This window comes from Pygocentrus nattereri, chromosome 6 (assembly GCF_015220715.1).
Source record: "Pygocentrus nattereri isolate fPygNat1 chromosome 6, fPygNat1.pri, whole genome shotgun sequence".
Taxonomy (NCBI): domain Eukaryota; kingdom Metazoa; phylum Chordata; class Actinopteri; order Characiformes; family Serrasalmidae; genus Pygocentrus; species Pygocentrus nattereri.
In genome coordinates this window covers 24,122,986-24,138,827 of record NC_051216.1, presented here as the reverse complement: position 1 = coordinate 24,138,827, position 15,842 = coordinate 24,122,986, and the positions used below count along the sequence as shown (strand labels likewise).

The 15,842-nt window shown below is 38.6% G+C and overlaps 2 protein-coding genes across 3 annotated transcripts; one reads left to right on the top strand and one right to left on the bottom strand.

Annotated features, from left to right (window-relative positions):
- Positions 1–2,306: 2,306 nt before the first annotated feature.
- zgc:152951 (uncharacterized protein LOC569013 homolog) lies at positions 2,307–12,196 on the bottom strand. Of its 2 annotated transcripts, none has more exons than XM_037539382.1 (10): positions 12,180–12,196; positions 8,849–9,096; positions 8,609–8,723; positions 7,290–7,442; positions 6,141–6,214; positions 5,771–5,968; positions 5,459–5,596; positions 4,112–4,201; positions 3,850–3,993; positions 2,307–3,681 (listed from the first exon to the last, which is right to left on the bottom strand). In XM_037539382.1, the coding sequence occupies exons 2-10, from the start codon at positions 9,086–9,088 to the stop codon at positions 3,553–3,555; spliced, it is 1,281 nt and encodes a 426-aa protein (XP_037395279.1). In that variant the 5' UTR covers positions 9,089–9,096; positions 12,180–12,196; the 3' UTR covers positions 2,307–3,552. The 2 variants fall into 2 exon arrangements, with proteins under 2 accessions (XP_037395279.1, XP_037395278.1); XM_037539381.1 differs by lacking the exon at positions 12,180–12,196 and adding an exon at positions 10,550–10,974.
- On the top strand, positions 11,901–15,626 carry zgc:162944 (uncharacterized protein LOC569993 homolog). Its single transcript, XM_017692449.2, has 4 exons — positions 11,901–12,115; positions 13,398–13,569; positions 14,033–14,231; positions 15,292–15,626. The coding sequence occupies exons 1-4, from the start codon at positions 12,008–12,010 to the stop codon at positions 15,485–15,487; spliced, it is 675 nt and encodes a 224-aa protein (XP_017547938.1). The 5' UTR covers positions 11,901–12,007; the 3' UTR covers positions 15,488–15,626.
- Positions 15,627–15,842: the final 216 nt, after the last annotated feature.

The following is a 15,842-nucleotide window of genomic DNA, read 5'->3' as shown; positions in this document are numbered from 1 at the left end:
ACATATATATATATATATATATATATTTTTTTTTTTTTTTTAAATGCAGCCACGATCCTTGTAAATCTGGTGTATGAATACTTTAATTATCTTGTATATGTAGAAATGTACATGTCGAATATGTCGAATATTTTTAAATATTAATATTAATATTTAATGTCTGTGAAAGACGTCTGGAAAATAAACATGGTAATTTTTCCAACTGAACAAAATATACATTTTTGTAGAACGCAGTACAACATTTATAGCCCTATAACCTTCATTTTACTGTTTTTACATTACAGAGTTTAATTAGTATAAACATGTTTTCGCTGTCAAGGCACAGTCCTTTTATTTATTTATTTACTTTGAACATGCCAGTTGGTCTTTAAACTGTGTGAACATTTTATGAAGAATGGAGTAGAAATGGTCCAGAATTACTTGGAATAAAATAGTTTCTACATTTTTTTATGCTGAAAGTTACAGGTACTTTTTCCCTGTCCCTGCAAATTTACCTTTTTTGAGATACAAGATTTTGTCCTGGCTGCTCTTGTGGATGATTTTAAGATCTGTGCATCATTTGTGACCCACTGAAATTACATTTGCAAAGGTATATGTAAAGTGGCACATTTTGAACACATGTAAAGACAGGTGAAGTGTTTTTAACGAAAATGTATGTGCATAAGCCTAACCCTAGTATTTAAGATAAATTCTTTAAAACACAAAAAAACAAAATACTATAAATCAAAAAAAAAAATCAACGTCCCAATCAATGTCCCATCCCACAATGGCTACACTTTATACTGAAACACAGTCATTAAAATATGCAGTAATGTGAATCCATTAAACATCTCAGGTTTAAAACATCCTTTTACATCCATTAGATGTTGTGAAAAATGTACATTCAAGCCAACATTGTCAACCCTCTTACTTGAACATATTCTGCTCTATGTAATATCGGAAATATTTCTCAGCAAGTTGTTAGTCCTAATTTCTTGAAGATCTTGAGAAGTATTTTTTTTTTTACTTTCAGTGATATTGTGATGTTGACTGATGAAGCTACTTTGAAAGTATGATGCAAATTACAGTAAATTAATGATTGCAAATATATTTTTACTTAAATCACTAGAACATCCTCATGCCATTAGCATGAATGCTAGTTTACTACATTTGGTGTATTTGCTAATTCTTTCTTTAAAAAAAAAACAAAAAAAAACTCAACCCTGTTTCTCACTTTTTAAGAATGGGTCATGCATGTTTTCTTAGATTCAGGGCTGAAAAGTGTGAAAAGACACAACGGCCCAATCATGGAATCACCATTGTAACAGCTCAGTTTATGTTTTTTTTTTTTTTTTTTACATTTTTGCAATGGAACGGAAGCCTGAAACAGTAATTACCACAAAATATAATCATACATTTCTTTTGTTAGGATTAGTTTAAATAGTTTATATATATATATATATATATATATATATATATAGACTTCTTTCATTCCACAGGTCACATATTGCAATTGCCTAGTAAACAAATATAGTAGTTCAGCGAGATTAAACCAAAATACAACTGTCTTTCAATTTGAGCTCAACAGAGACACCATCTGTACATGACAGGAACTGCAACGCATTATTGTGTCTAATGTCAAACCTTATATTCACATTATTAGGAAAAGGATGAAATATATGATTGGTTACATTCCAAAACACATTACAGACCACTTTCAAGACTTTTTCCCTCCATGATGTCCATTACATACAAGAAATATCAATGCTGTATTAGGATTAAATCGTTTTATCAGAGAAATAAAAATGTTTTTCATCATATGTATGTTCATTATCTTTTCAAAAACCTGTTAGAAAAATGTTTACCAAATATGTTACAAATGCATATAAGGCATTTTGGAATGAAACTCTTGGTAACACCTTATTTGGAGTGGTCCCTTGTAGAAGATTAATAAACCTTTAATAGATTATCAGTAATACATCAATAACACATCAGTGAAGTAGCAGTCGTGAGGCATCTGAATACCCTGAATTAAATATCTTGTAGATGTTCTGTTGATACATGATAAGTAGATGTATTGTTAATATGTTACTTCCAGTACACAAAACCTAAGCATACCCAACCTCAACCCAAAACCTAATCCTAACCTTAACCTCAACCCAAAACCTAGTCCTAAACCTCATGTTTTGACATGTTACTGGGAGCCTGTTGAGTGTTCATTTCATCTAAACAGGACCACCTAAAACAAAGTGTCACCAAACTCTTCATATAAAAAAGGACATGGTATGTTGGCACAGCAAAATATAACTGGGGAGCAGACACAGAAATATTGTGCACAGATATGCTTTATTATTAAATCTTGCATACTCATCATATCTTCATCACACGTAATATTGCTCAAGAATCAGATAAATCAGGTTCATGCAACAAACTGAGTGCAGTATTGAGAAAGTTTGCATTGATTTAATTCCTGGTAAGCACAGAGGTCAGTCTCTTACTGGTTTATGAGTTCAACTACTTTTTAATCTCCCCCCATCTCTGTGTAATCACCGACAAAATGTTCTGTATGAACATTTCAGTTCACAGAATACTACAGAATAGAATACTTCATTACTGTATTTTCCTGAATTACATATGAAGTGAAATTGGGGTTTGGTGAGTAGGATTTAATGCCTTGCTGGGGTAAAAAGGCACTGGCCAAAATAAGAGTCACTACAGTATCTCACTCTCTGAGTCCAGTTGTTGCATAGTACATGCAAAACATCTCTCATAAACATGCTCGTTGATGTTGACGGTTATGAAATCAGGACTTCCGCCAGTATTTTCTAGCCTAAAAGCAAGTCATAAGGACAAATCACGTAATATGATGTTACATAAGCCTTGACATTGCAATTCTAATAGAAAAAAAAGTTATAGGCTTCGGTCACCTCTGAGGGTACTGCAACCTACATGAAGGCAGCAGTGGTGACTCAGTGGAAAGACTCCAGTTGCTAAATATACTTTTATCCATGCTAAGTAGTTTCAGTGGTTAAAAATGCTTTTTAGTGTAATGATGTGCAAAATGCTCATTAGTTCTCATAGCAATAGTCAATTGTGTTTGACTTTAGATGAACAAAATTACTTTTCAGACAAATGAAATAATTTAAATAAATAACAGATGACATAAATAAGCAAAATTCTGTTCACTTGCCAACATAGTACTGAACTCATTTCAACACAATTAAAGATACCTTTATCATAAAGAAGTGCAAAGTCCAGCATCATTACTAGAAAAACTACTAGTAGAAAAAACTTTTAGAAATCTTGTTTGCTATGGCTACAACTTCAACTCGCCCTTTGGGATGAGGAAGAACTATCACAAGTGATGTAGATGCATAGGTATCTTTCTGAAGAGAAGGTCAGTGTGCAGTGTTTCGTTTTTTCCCCTCTAGGGTTGACAGAAAAGCTGGCTGCAGTCTTAGCAGAGAACATCTCTGCGCTGATGTGATTGCTGAAGAATATATAAACTGACCAGAGGTTCTAAGCAGCCCAGCTCAAAGCCCTAAAGTGTCTACAAGTCAGAAAGAGATTTGTTCAGTCTGCGCTGTTGGTGGACCAGTCATAAGGCATGTAGCTCACTTTAACATTCCCTGCAGACAGAAGGGTTTTCAGGTTCAACTTCTTTTGTGATGCCCCCATGTGGTCTACAACCCAGTTCAGAAGCTGTAAGGGAGGACATCACTCATAAAGTGAGAGCATCTACAGTCTGAATCAAAAATGTCTAAATGTAATGTTATAGCAAAGCGTTTCTCGCTCAAAGAAAATAACTTTTATGAATGCAATAAGAGAAGAGTGACCCTCAAATTGGATCATGCTTTCAAAACAGCCTACCTTTTCATCAGTGCCACCGAAGTCTGCCTTGTACCACTTAAAGATCTGGCTGAGTTTCACCTCTGCTTTCACTGAATCCACCATGCAGCCATCTTCGTTTTCCAGAAAAGCCTCAGCAGCAGTGCGTAACTGACTGTCAATGCCCTGTTGAAAAACATCTAACCTCAAAGACACAAAACTGCAGACTCTTTGGAATTTGGAATTAACAAATAAACTCTGGCTATATTTTCTTCAGCAACACAGAAGTAAATATGTTGTTTACCTGTGGGGTGTATGTTTTAATCGGAGGGCAACCCTTCGCACCACAGTTCAATGCAAAATGAATCAGAGGCTCTGCATCAGGAAGCGCAACCTAATTGGATGTCAGAAAACAAAGGACTGATCTACATGGCATCCACCAACTATCAAAAAAGGTACAACACTTTAAGCAGAGGTTACTAAAGCTCCTTCTGGAGAGCTTTAGTAGGAGATAACTCCTTCTGGAGAGAACTTTCATGCAGAGTTTAGCTCCAACGAAACAATATCCAGACAATCGAGACATGTATCCAAAACACACAACATCGGTCCTGATTGGATTCATCTGTTAATTTTCAGGTTTAGTGTAAACTGTGCTGGACATCAAACCTCCAGAACTATACTCAACAGGCAGAGACATCTTCAGGGCCAGGGTGGGTAACCCCTGCCTTAAAAGTAAAACTGTTTATCATTTAACCTGCACTTTTGAGGATACTGTCATGGTGCTTTTTAAACCACTGTAAACTTTCCTACTTTATGATATTCACACTGTTTGTTAAGACAGAAGAGTAGTTTGTTACCATTCTAAAATGATGACATTTTTTATATAAATCAGAAAAAACACTTTTAGCTAATTACCAGACATTACATTATAGTAAAATATTAATCTACACCTTAAAAAGGGATTCAAGAATTCTTTAATAAAGGCATTTGTTATATACAGAATCAAAACAACTCTGAATCAGGGGTCACTAATCTCATCCACAAAGGGTCAGTGTGGCTACAGGTTTTCATTCAAATCAAGCAAAAGCACACCTGATTTCACATCTTTTATCAGTTGATTTCAGTCTACAAATAACTCATTAGTTATATGAGCTGTGCTCCTGTTTGTTAGAATGAAAATCTGCAGAAAAAATGTCTCCTTGTGGATCCTTTGTGACCCCTGGCTTAACGGGTTCTTTGCCTAGCTAAATTGTTCTTCTCTATGACAAACACTGTTGTATATGGTTCTTAAAAAAAAAAAAAAAAAAAAAAAAACACAGCAAGAAAAGGGTGTCACTATATCACATAGGAATAATGTAGCTCCACTGAGGAACTCCACCTCAAGGCATTATTCAAGAAGAAGTGGTTACTAATATGCCATATGAAGACAACAGGATTTTAACTTTCCTAGACAGGTAAGAAAAATAACTACTTGTTTCATTTCACTGCATAGACATAACCTACTCCAAATTAATAACATAATGCTTAATTTAGACAACAATCAAGCACTTGGCTTGCCTTAAAGTTTGGCAATACAAATTTGTTGTAATTCTGAAACTACTATATGGCAATGGGCCAGCACTGGAAGGTATGTGAGACAAACAAAAGTCACCTGAAGTCGAGGGTCATTCTTTGAGAAGGGCTTCAGAAGTTGTGCAACCCCTTTCCTGTTACCCCGCAACACTCCATTCTCAATATCCTGCAGCGTGAACACCTCACCTCCAATCAGGTAGCTCACATAGTTGAAAAACTGCAACAAGAGAACAGTTTATTTATTTATAAATCTGGTACATGCTGGCCTCAGGAAGAGTCTTTCAAGAGCTGCAAATGTTCAAATGAGCCTTCAAGTCGTACAATATGATATAAGCAAAGATAAAAGGATTTAGAGTGCAGTTTTCAAGCCATAGCCAGTATCCTCTCTTACCCGGTACCTCTGCCATATGTTTTTGGGGAAGCCAAGGCGCAGGTTCCCATGGATAACTAGGGCATTGTAGATGTTGATGAAGAAGGCAAGCTTTTCCTCACGGCTCAGTGACAGCAGCTCCATACATTGCAGCTGAACAGCCAGCTCACAATAATGCTTGAAACAGAGGCTCTGAGACATGGCCTTATAGTCCACTGACTGCAGTAAGGGGCAGTGAAAAATGTCAATAACAACACATGTACAGCATACAGATGATTCATAGCCCAAACCCACTCCACTTTAACAAAGTCTGAAATAATGTGGTGATGTATGGTTTAACATTACACAGGCTTAAAAACTATATGCTACAACGGCTTAGGTGAGATGGTACCTTGCCATCAGTTGAGAGGTAATCAGAGTACAATTTCAGGATCAGATTCCTCAGGGCCTCAGATAGTTCAGAAGCTGTGAGAGCCAACATCAATGAGCATAGTGATTCTCAAAATAATGTTAATAAATATTTTACATTTTGTGTAATTCATCACATCATTGTCTGTAAACAGACAACCAGTTTATAAACACACACACATCTATATCTATATCTATATATATATATATATATATATATATATATAGAGAGAGAGAGAGAGAGAGAGAGAGAGAGAGAGAAAGAGTGAGTGAGTGAGTGAGTGAGTGAGTGAGTGAGTGAGTGAGTGAGAGAGAGAGAGAGAGAGAGAGAGAGAGAGAGAGAGAGAGAGAGAGAGAGAGAGGACTCAGTATTACTGCATCTTGCTGGAATACATTCATTCACTGTACACTCTGAAAAAGAGTACAACAATAAGCCCCAAGCTTGAAAAAGAGTCCACACATGCAGATTATAAACACATGCAGGTCTAAAGGAGCATACACAGTAAAATGGAGTGGGTTTGAAGTGTCTACACAGCAAGAATAAGACAAGATTTCAAAAGGCAGTGAAACGCAAGAAAAATTGATGTGAGGGACAGGACTAAGGAAAAAGCTTGCAAAACAACAGCCTAGACTAAACACACTTACAGAGCAATCAGCTACAACTTTCTAGTCTAGCTACTTTAGCTGGTTCTACATACCCTTCACGGGGCTGCATGCTGCCATTTCTCCAGAGTTGAGTGCTGCATGGGGATCATGCTCCAGCAACCTGAGTAAGGTGTTTCTTTTGTCAAAGTACCTTTTGCCCTTCACAGCAGTAAATACAGTCTGATCACAATGTTCTGTGCAATCTTATCAGCTTTTTATTCCTGTGTACAAAACGGAGTTAGAGCACTCTAAGGCCAACAGCTAGGGACAAAGAATGTTCCTTTCTCACCACAATCTTTTAGCAAAATAGAAAACCTTCTAGAAAAAGGCTGTGATGCCCAAAACAACCAGATGACCCTTTTGGTAATCTTGGGGTAAACAATATATACTGAAATTACTTTTACAAGGCCAAACACAAATTTGTTTTTATAATTTCACAAATTAGTTTTACGTCCCTATCTGTTACAGGGGAGCTGAGATAACTTACCCAAACCCTGCTCTCTGTACAGCCAGCCCACCAGCTCTGTGCCTGTAAAGCTGTTCTTGTGTACCCTCAACCCCCTCCTGCGGCTACCAATCAGCTCGCTCCTCTTCAACTCCTCTACAGTGTCCGCAAAAGCATTCCTCTCACATTTAAACTCTGTTAGAGGGGTAGACAAAGCCGAAATTGAAATCATAGTATGCCTTTGATTCCAAGGCAATAATCCAGCAAAAAAAATGCCATTAAGCACAGGTTTTTCATTTTTCAGAGATATTTCTGAGATTAGATATACAATAATCCACTTGCATAAGAAAGAGTGGGATTCTGAACAACTGTACAAGACCTGGTAAACCACCAAAGCTGTAACCATCAGATAAACAGAATTCAAAACTTGCTTCATATCTTAAAAAAAAAAAACAGAGGAATTTCCATCCACCCTTTCACTTTGAGACGACAACTCAATGCTAAGTGTCTGAAAGATGCGTAGCTGTCAAGAAGCTGTTATTCAGAAAAGAAAAAAGACAAAAAAAGGTGCTAGTGTTCTCAGAAAATGGACTGACCACCCCAGAGTCCAGACATCAACATCACTAAATGTGTCTAGCATTATTGGATTGTGAGCAACAAAATATGCAGCAACCACTAAAACTGAACTTTGGGGCAAAAATAACAGCAGATATCTTGGAAAAATCTGAAAGCAACCCCCCACTCCCCACCAAAAAGAAAGCAGTCTGCAACATAGACAAATGGTAGACAGAGTAAACACTTGATCATTTAACATTATATTTAGTTGTTGTTTTTGCTTTTCTTCCTGGCACTGAAAAATGAATAACTTTAATGGCAGTTCTGAATATAAACAAAAGAAACAAAGGGTGGTCTCTGACTTTTGCACAGTTGTGTATATTACTTAAAAAATTTTGAATGTAAATGTAAATGTGTTACATATATTCAAAAGTCACATTTTAATAAAATATTTATTACAATAGGTAAAAAGGAATACGTTCAGGTGTTGGACTGATCCCACAACAGGTTTAGTGCATATCTCGCTCTTGGCATCACTCTATAGCGATGACCAAAGAAAGTGCTTTAGGAGAAACAGCTTGTGATAGGTAATAAAAAAGACTGCTACACATGCAACCGACACATTCCAAAGAGTAAATTCTTGTCCAGCAATTCTGCAATAACGACTTAACCAAACTGCTAGAAACAATGTATTTCTTCATTCAGGCTTGAAGTACAAGTATCAAGGCAAAATGCACAGGAATCAGGATAGTAGGTTTGACTTTGAAGGTAACAGGCAACAAGCAGTATGTACATGACACAATTACCTCCTCCACTCCACTCTTCAGATTCAGGGCTGTTTCCTGCAGGCAACGGTGGGGCAACTGTTGGCACAGACTTCTCCGTCACCATAAGCACCAGCTGTCCAAGTTTCTCAGGAGCCTAAGAGGAATGAATACAAAAGATTGCGCCTCAGTCTTGAAGTCGTCTTATTTTTAAAGTCAAGATATAGACTGGGAGAATAGTGCATTACAGTTTACCACTGATTATAGGTAGTTCTCACCCACCAAATTCTTCAGATGCTCATTTCCTCCAACATAGATGTTGTTAAAGAATATCTGGGGCACAGAGCTGCTACCAGTCAGTTCCATCAATTGGGCCTGGAGGCCTGCATCATGACTCACATCCACATCACACACTGGTAGACCCAAGGCCCCTAGAGTAGCCTTGGCTTGTATACAGTGTGGGCAACCTGGCACCGAGTACACTGTCACTCGTCCTGGTATACAACTCTGAAACGTGGCCATCAAAATACCTAGAGAAATGAGCAGAGAATGGAATGTCAGTAATTATCAAGTCCTCACCCACAAGACAAACAAGGCAATTTGATTGGGAGGTTTCAGTTAGCTTGACATCAGTACAATACTGCGAAAGTCAAAGGCAAAACTCCTCATAATTAGACTAGAAAAGTGCCTTTCCTGAAGGAAACGCAGGATAGTTGTGCGGGTCAGTAAGGCGGTGGATTTGATCTTGTGGACCTGCACTGAATGAGTACATGTACTTTGGTGGTTGTCGGGCAAAGAAGTAATAGAGTTTGAATGGTGGCCAAAATGAATGGGACTCAAAGGGAGGAAAGAAGGATGGAAAAATGACAAATAGAAGAGTGCAGGTAAGAACAACAGTGAATTCATGCTTGGGGGCCTGCCCTGAGGTAATGTATGCGAAACTGTGTCGTTCGGGCAAACAGAAATACAGTAGATTATCATGCAATTTTTCACCCCATTCATTCTCAGTGTAAACTCAGTGCTACCATAAAAGAAGCTCCACCTCAAAATTCAACGCTACCTAAGTGCAATTCCAACTTAAAAAGATCACCATGTGTGCTGGTAAGGCTGAGTATATTAGGCTGGGAGCCTGTGAGACACTGAGCTCCTTGCGTGAGTTTGCATGTGTGGTGTGAGAGAGGGACCCCCTGTGACAGTCTCCCCATTCATTTTCAATGGGACCAAATTCACAGATTTTCGGCTCCTACACGGATTCCGTGCATCCGATCAAAAAGCTGTATACAAGCACGCATCACACAAACGGGCCGGACAATCTGGAGCTGGAACGGTGTCGATATCTCAAAAACTGCGGGACTAGCTAGGCCGCAACGAAACGGCGGAAAAATAAGAATAATAATAAAAAGAAGAAGAAGAAAAAGAAAAAGACTTTAATAAATACTCTTGGGTACAATCTGGCACTCCTAAGGCAGCGAACAGCTAACAGACTTGAAGATGAATTACACCTTTTCTTTAATTTTCTGCATTATTAAATCACTAAGATGTAAACAAAGAGTGGTTTAATGTGAACTGCTCAGTTCTAGAGAAACGAGTCACGGTTGTTCAGAGAACTGGTGATAGAAACCAAACATCTGAACATCTGCCATGCAGAGTCCCATCACCACCACTACTGTAAAGAAATCTCGAGTCAGTAAATTTCTCTACCATGCACCATTTGACCATCAAAACACTCTGAGCGACTACGATTACGTCTTTAACGTATTTAGAAATGCTGAAAACTCTGTGGAGTTAACCTTTTATTTGCATTATTATCCAGGTAACCCAGGGCTTCAGCACCCTCAACCAAACATTTTGCATGAGTATTTAAATGGTTTGAGACGAGCAGGGCTGTCTAGCTAGTCGTGTCTCCAACCCTGACGAAGTGTCTAACCTGTACTGCACTGGGCCACTGAAGACAGCTATCTTAGGTTACGCTAGGTTACCTACCTCTCAATCCAAACGCTGCCTTAAATTTGCTCTCCCCATCACAACAGAGGCTGAGCCACCAATTTGTCCCAGTGACACTTCGGAGGCTACAATACAAAGCTTATCTCAGTTTATCTTAGCCAGCTAACCAAGGAAGGTTAACCTTATCCGCGCTGCTGTGCAGTAACAGTACGCTAACGCTAAGCCACAGCAAATTAGCTAGTTAGCTAAGGAAAACTAGCCAAGCTTAAAGATATCTCTGAATCTTAAATAAAACAGCTTTCGCAGAACTATTACTACTGAATGACCGGCTATCGACTGCACTACTTCATTCTTTAATACATTTGTGCCTCCTGTTTCTTTTCGTTTCAGGATGCTTTTCCTCACTGACAACGAATATGGGCTTCGGTTCTGTCCTTTTCCGCACTCGCTCACTTCCCCTTGACACCTCCACTTGGCCGTAGAACATTCCGCACCCTGCCTTTCTCGAGTGCCCTGCCGGGCTGAGACTCGCAAAGCAGACACGCTGTGCCGAGCGGTGAGAAGCTATCGGGGGATTTGGGTGGGATATGGTGCGAACAGATGCTGTGGAGATGGACAAAACTTGGGCTGGTTTGTCATTATTTTAGCGGGTTTTAAAATGTATTTACAATGAATAAGCTGCATTAATGTAGCTGAAATTGAACCACGCATATCCTCTCCCCACATCCAGTCAGTTATCATTGCTTTTACCGACGGACATTTTAGTCACCCGTCCGTCAGTATCGTTCACAATCGACATCCGCGGTTAAGCTTACAGGCCTAACAGGACACACAGTGTCCAGTTCACTCTGCATTACTGGTTGTACACAGTTCTGTAGTAGCTGTAAATTATGGCCCGTGACCTGTTCTGCACTAAAAGGACGCAAGTGTTTAAAGTGTGCATGATGAATAGTTATGCTTGCAGTTTTGGTGCTATTCATTCGCCTTTCTGACAGCATTGGTATCATGCATAACACATTTAAAACAAAGCTTCTTTAAACTTTGATTAGTTTGAGCGAGCTCTCCAAGTGTAAAATACACATAAATCAAATGATGTAATTATTTTATTAAAACTATAAATAGTTTCTTGTGGTTCTTCGAAGCAGTGATAAACAGTGCCATCTAGCGACAGACATCAGTGGATGACGTAAGAAGATTGACGTGAGGTTGGTTAAATGCCGTGTTATTTAATATAAAAATGACCTTTGACTGTTTTCGGTGTGTGAGTTACGTTTTTTGGTTCCTGCACATTTTTCTGGATCCTGTAACAGCAATCTGGCAACCCTGCTGGGTGCTGTGTGTTCACCTCCTCGACGACAGGGGGAGCTAGCACTGAATTGTGTCACGCACACGCAAGCGCTCTTCCTCAAACACCCCGCATCACTCATAATCTTCAGCGTGGTTCTGCTGCAGGTGGTGACTCCATATAAAGCGTGCGAATTCCTGCCCTCCAAAAACATGGGGAAGCGCGTGGCGGTTGTGTTGGCGGGCTGTGGCGTGTTCGATGGCAGCGAAATCCACGAGGCGTCAGCAGTGCTGGTGCATTTAAGCCGTGAGGGAGCGAGTGTAAGTTCCCCACTCAGTTAGCGCACAGAGCTGCAGCCAGAGAAAATGTAGAGAGGAGAATTACCAGAGCCGGATTATGAGGAGCCTGGGTACTCGCTATTCCCCCATTATAACAAAAACAGGAAGACTGGACAGCAGAGGGCGCCCGCGAGTAAGTCCTCGGTGAACGGGAGTGGTCGGAGCTCAACGGATAAAAACGAGAAGTTAAAATGCTTTCTAATCACTTACCCAGAACTTTCCTTTAATTTTAGAAAGTAGGAGGATTTATTTCACTGAAAAGCGAATAAAACATACCTATATATTTCTTTTTTATGCAGCAGAAGGCGGGTTTTACTGCCAGAGCCTGATGATTGACTGGCGAGCGGAGCAGCTCATTGGCTGTTCGCGTTCACCGACGTCATGGACAGACAAGGGGCGTTGTTTTAAAGTCCTATAACTCGAGTGTAAAAACTCTTAAAAATATAACAGCGGTGTTAAAATGTTTGATATTCAGTGTTCAGGAAATTATTGCATTCATTTAAATTAAAATATTTAAGCGTTTATAAACGCTTGGTTTTGGTCAATTGCTCCATGTCAACCCATTCATTGCACTCAGGAGCGCCCTCTAGTGTTTGAGGGAACCGGACGACGTCGCAGAGCGGGAATTCTCTAAGTTCTCTGGAATTACCACCGCTCGCCAGTCAATCACCCTCTAGCTGTAAAACTTCTGCTGCCCAAAAGCCGTTTGCTGTAGAAAAAGGAAAATATATAGGTGAGTTTTCTTTTTAGTGAAACACGTCCTTCTACTTTCTAAAATTAAAGGAAAGTTCTGGGTAAGTGATTAGAAAACATTTTAACTCCTCGTTTTTATCCGTTGAGCTCCATTTACTCCCGTTCATTGAGGACTCACTCGCGGGCGCCCTCTGCTGTTTAGTCTTCCTGGTTTTGATATAACGGGAGGAATAGTGAGTATCCAAAGCAAATAAATGAAAAGTTAACAAAAAATGTGTATTCCATGATCTGTTAATCGTTAATGTTAATTAATATATATTTTTATTGGCTAAAATAAGTATAGAGTTAAATGGTCCTGTTAATAATTTGTCAATGGTATTTGTTCGACACAGTCTGCATTGCTTAATTTGATTAGTGTTTTAAGTTTCATCCACCTTCATTTTTTTTAGTTATAGTAACCCTGGCTTTTTAGCCTTTTTGTAAATTAACAACTTAGATAAAATTTAGATAGAATTTTTTTTTTTTTTTTTTTTTTTTTTAAACGTATGTCAATTTCTCCACTCTTCTTCAGGTCAAAATATTTGCACCCAACATCGATCAGATGCATGTTGTAGATCATCTGAAAGGTGCACCTACAGAGGAGAAGCGCAATGTGCTTGTGGAAAGTGCTAGACTTGCCCGGGGTGACATCCAAGACTTGTCCCAGCTCAGTGTAAAGGAGGTAGATGCCATAATCTTTCCAGGTAGGAGCACCACTTCTCTTTAAAACATCGTTTTTTCATGTTAATTTAAGTATTCCCATATCATATGACTCAGCCTTCAATCTGAGAGAGCAAAGACCTCAAAACCTCAAAAGCCTACATCCATAGTCAAGTGAAAAGATGGCTATTTCTGTGGAAAAAAGAGGAAGTAGAAGTAGAGAAGGGCAAGGTCAAAAAACAGTGGAACTTCTTAGTCAGCGTAGGAAGTGTAGTTTGGCAATGTTCTTTTTTCATGTGCCTTTTGGCTGAAATTAACAGATAAACCTTAATTAAAATGTAACTAATAAATATATAATTTACTTCACCAATATAACAGTATTCTCATTGAAAATACTGACACACTTAAAGATGGTTCTTTAGCCACCTCTGTTAACCTGTGGCACCATGTAGAATTTTGCTTTCTGACAAACTGTGTATTATAGTTTGTTTTATAAAATATTGTCAGGTGGCTTTGGAGTTGCTAAGAATCTGTGCACCTGGGCAGTGCAAAGTAAAGACTGCTCTGTTAATGAGGAGGTGAAGACAGTCCTGCAGGCCTTCCACAGTGAGAAGAAACCCATCGGCTTGTGCTGCATCTCTCCTGTGCTGGCAGCTAAAGTATTCCCAGGCTGTGAAGTAACTGTTGGCCATGACAAGGATGAAAGGTACGCCCACATTTCCTAGGAGAACATTACCTAATGTATTCTTAGAAACTGTTTTGTTATTTGGAGTTTATGAAGACTTAAATAACTTGGTGCAGTTCACAACAGATTCCTGACAAGAATGCAATATCTGCTGTGTAACTTTCTGTATTGGAGTACAGAATATAAATTATGGAGAGGACAATTTCCACATGTAAAAATTATAACCTGTAAAACAGTAATATTGAGTAAGACCATAATAGATTTAGATCTATTTAGTGAGTCCAATCAGTTGGCTCAGCTCACAAATAAGACTCAACTCTCAGCTCCCAAACAACTCTTTATTCTGTAGCATTTTTTGTTTCAAAAATAGGCCAAGCCAGCTATATTATGACATTTAAATTTTGAAACCTTCATCTGTATTCTAATAACTTATGGATGTTATTTAATCAAATAAATTAGATGCTGATTACTAATTTTACTGGATGAATTTTGGGAGGCAGGTATTGGCAGACAGGCAAAACAGTCATTTACTATCAAAGCCAGAAGAACGAGTGGGACACCTTTGGAAACATGGTTAAGTACACAAAACCCTCCAAGAACAAAATCAGAGACAAACTAATACAAGCAGCAAGCTTGGGGATGAGAAGCCTGAACGTTCCAAGGTGATCCAGGAGAGGGGAAGCGTTCTGTGATTTTCAGCTACAGTGTCATAAAATCTAATTCAGTTTGTTTGAAAAACATTCTTCAGTGCGTGTATGGGTCAGCACGGAGTTGATCGATGAGTTGAGTAATTGGTGAAGAACATGTCACTAAAATGCACAAAGAAAATGTTTATATACTTATAAATTATACTTATACTCTATATAAGAGCTTGATAATTACCTGATGAGCTTGATCGGTTGTGTTGCGGCACACAGTAGTAGACACTGTGCAGTGGGTGCCTAGGACTAGAGTTAAAAACCACTGGTCTGTAAAAATTATTGAATGCCTGACTGAGAAGAGGTGAACTCCTATAATGAGGATGATGAGTTCTGTGTTTATTGCTTTTTTTTTTTATATATATGTTTATTTTTAATTCCAGGTTTCCTGATGTCCCAGACACTGCTGAGGCAATCTCTCAACTCGGCTGTAAGCACATCTGTAAGAATGTTCATGAAACCCATGTGGATGAGAAAAATAAGATCGTCACCACCTGTGCCTTCATGTGTAAGGCACCACTCCATGAAATTTTTGATGGAATCGGTGTGATGGTTCAAGATGTTCTCAAACTTGCTTGAATGCTCTCTGGCATCTCAACCCCTTTAAGTGCCTACATGTAAAATTAGGGGTGAGCATTGTCCTGTTACAAGGTGTCACTGATTTTGTTATTGCCAAAGTAGAATTTGTTAAATAAATGCCTTATTCACTGAACAGAAACACTCCAGTGCTTACACTGGTCATTCCATCATTTCTTCGGTCTGCATGCATACAATGAATCATTGGACTTCCCTTCTTTCCCACTTTTTAAAAGACATTACCACAGAGTTACACAATGTTGTGACAGCTTAGTGATGAAATACTGTGTATTTTCAGAAAATCTTCTGATATTGTCACAAGTAAGATGTTTAGATTTATTTATTAAATTGGATGCAT

Coding starts and splice junctions, on each gene's coding strand:
- zgc:152951 (XM_037539382.1), bottom strand. CDS start 9,088: ATGGCCACGTTTCAGAGTTGTATACCAGGACGAGTGACAGTGTACTCG. Junction 7,443..8,608: donor TGAAGAGTGGAGTGGAGGAG/GTAATTGTGTCA, acceptor CCCCTCTAACAG/AGTTTAAATGTGAGAGGAAT. Junction 4,202..5,458: donor AGAATGACCCTCGACTTCAG/GTGACTTTTGTT, acceptor ACATCCAATTAG/GTTGCGCTTCCTGATGCAGA.
- zgc:162944 (XM_017692449.2), top strand. CDS start 12,008: ATGGGGAAGCGCGTGGCGGTTGTGTTGGCGGGCTGTGGCGTGTTCGAT. Junction 13,570..14,032: donor AGATGCCATAATCTTTCCAG/GTAGGAGCACCA, acceptor AAATATTGTCAG/GTGGCTTTGGAGTTGCTAAG. Junction 14,232..15,291: donor GGCCATGACAAGGATGAAAG/GTACGCCCACAT, acceptor TTTTAATTCCAG/GTTTCCTGATGTCCCAGACA.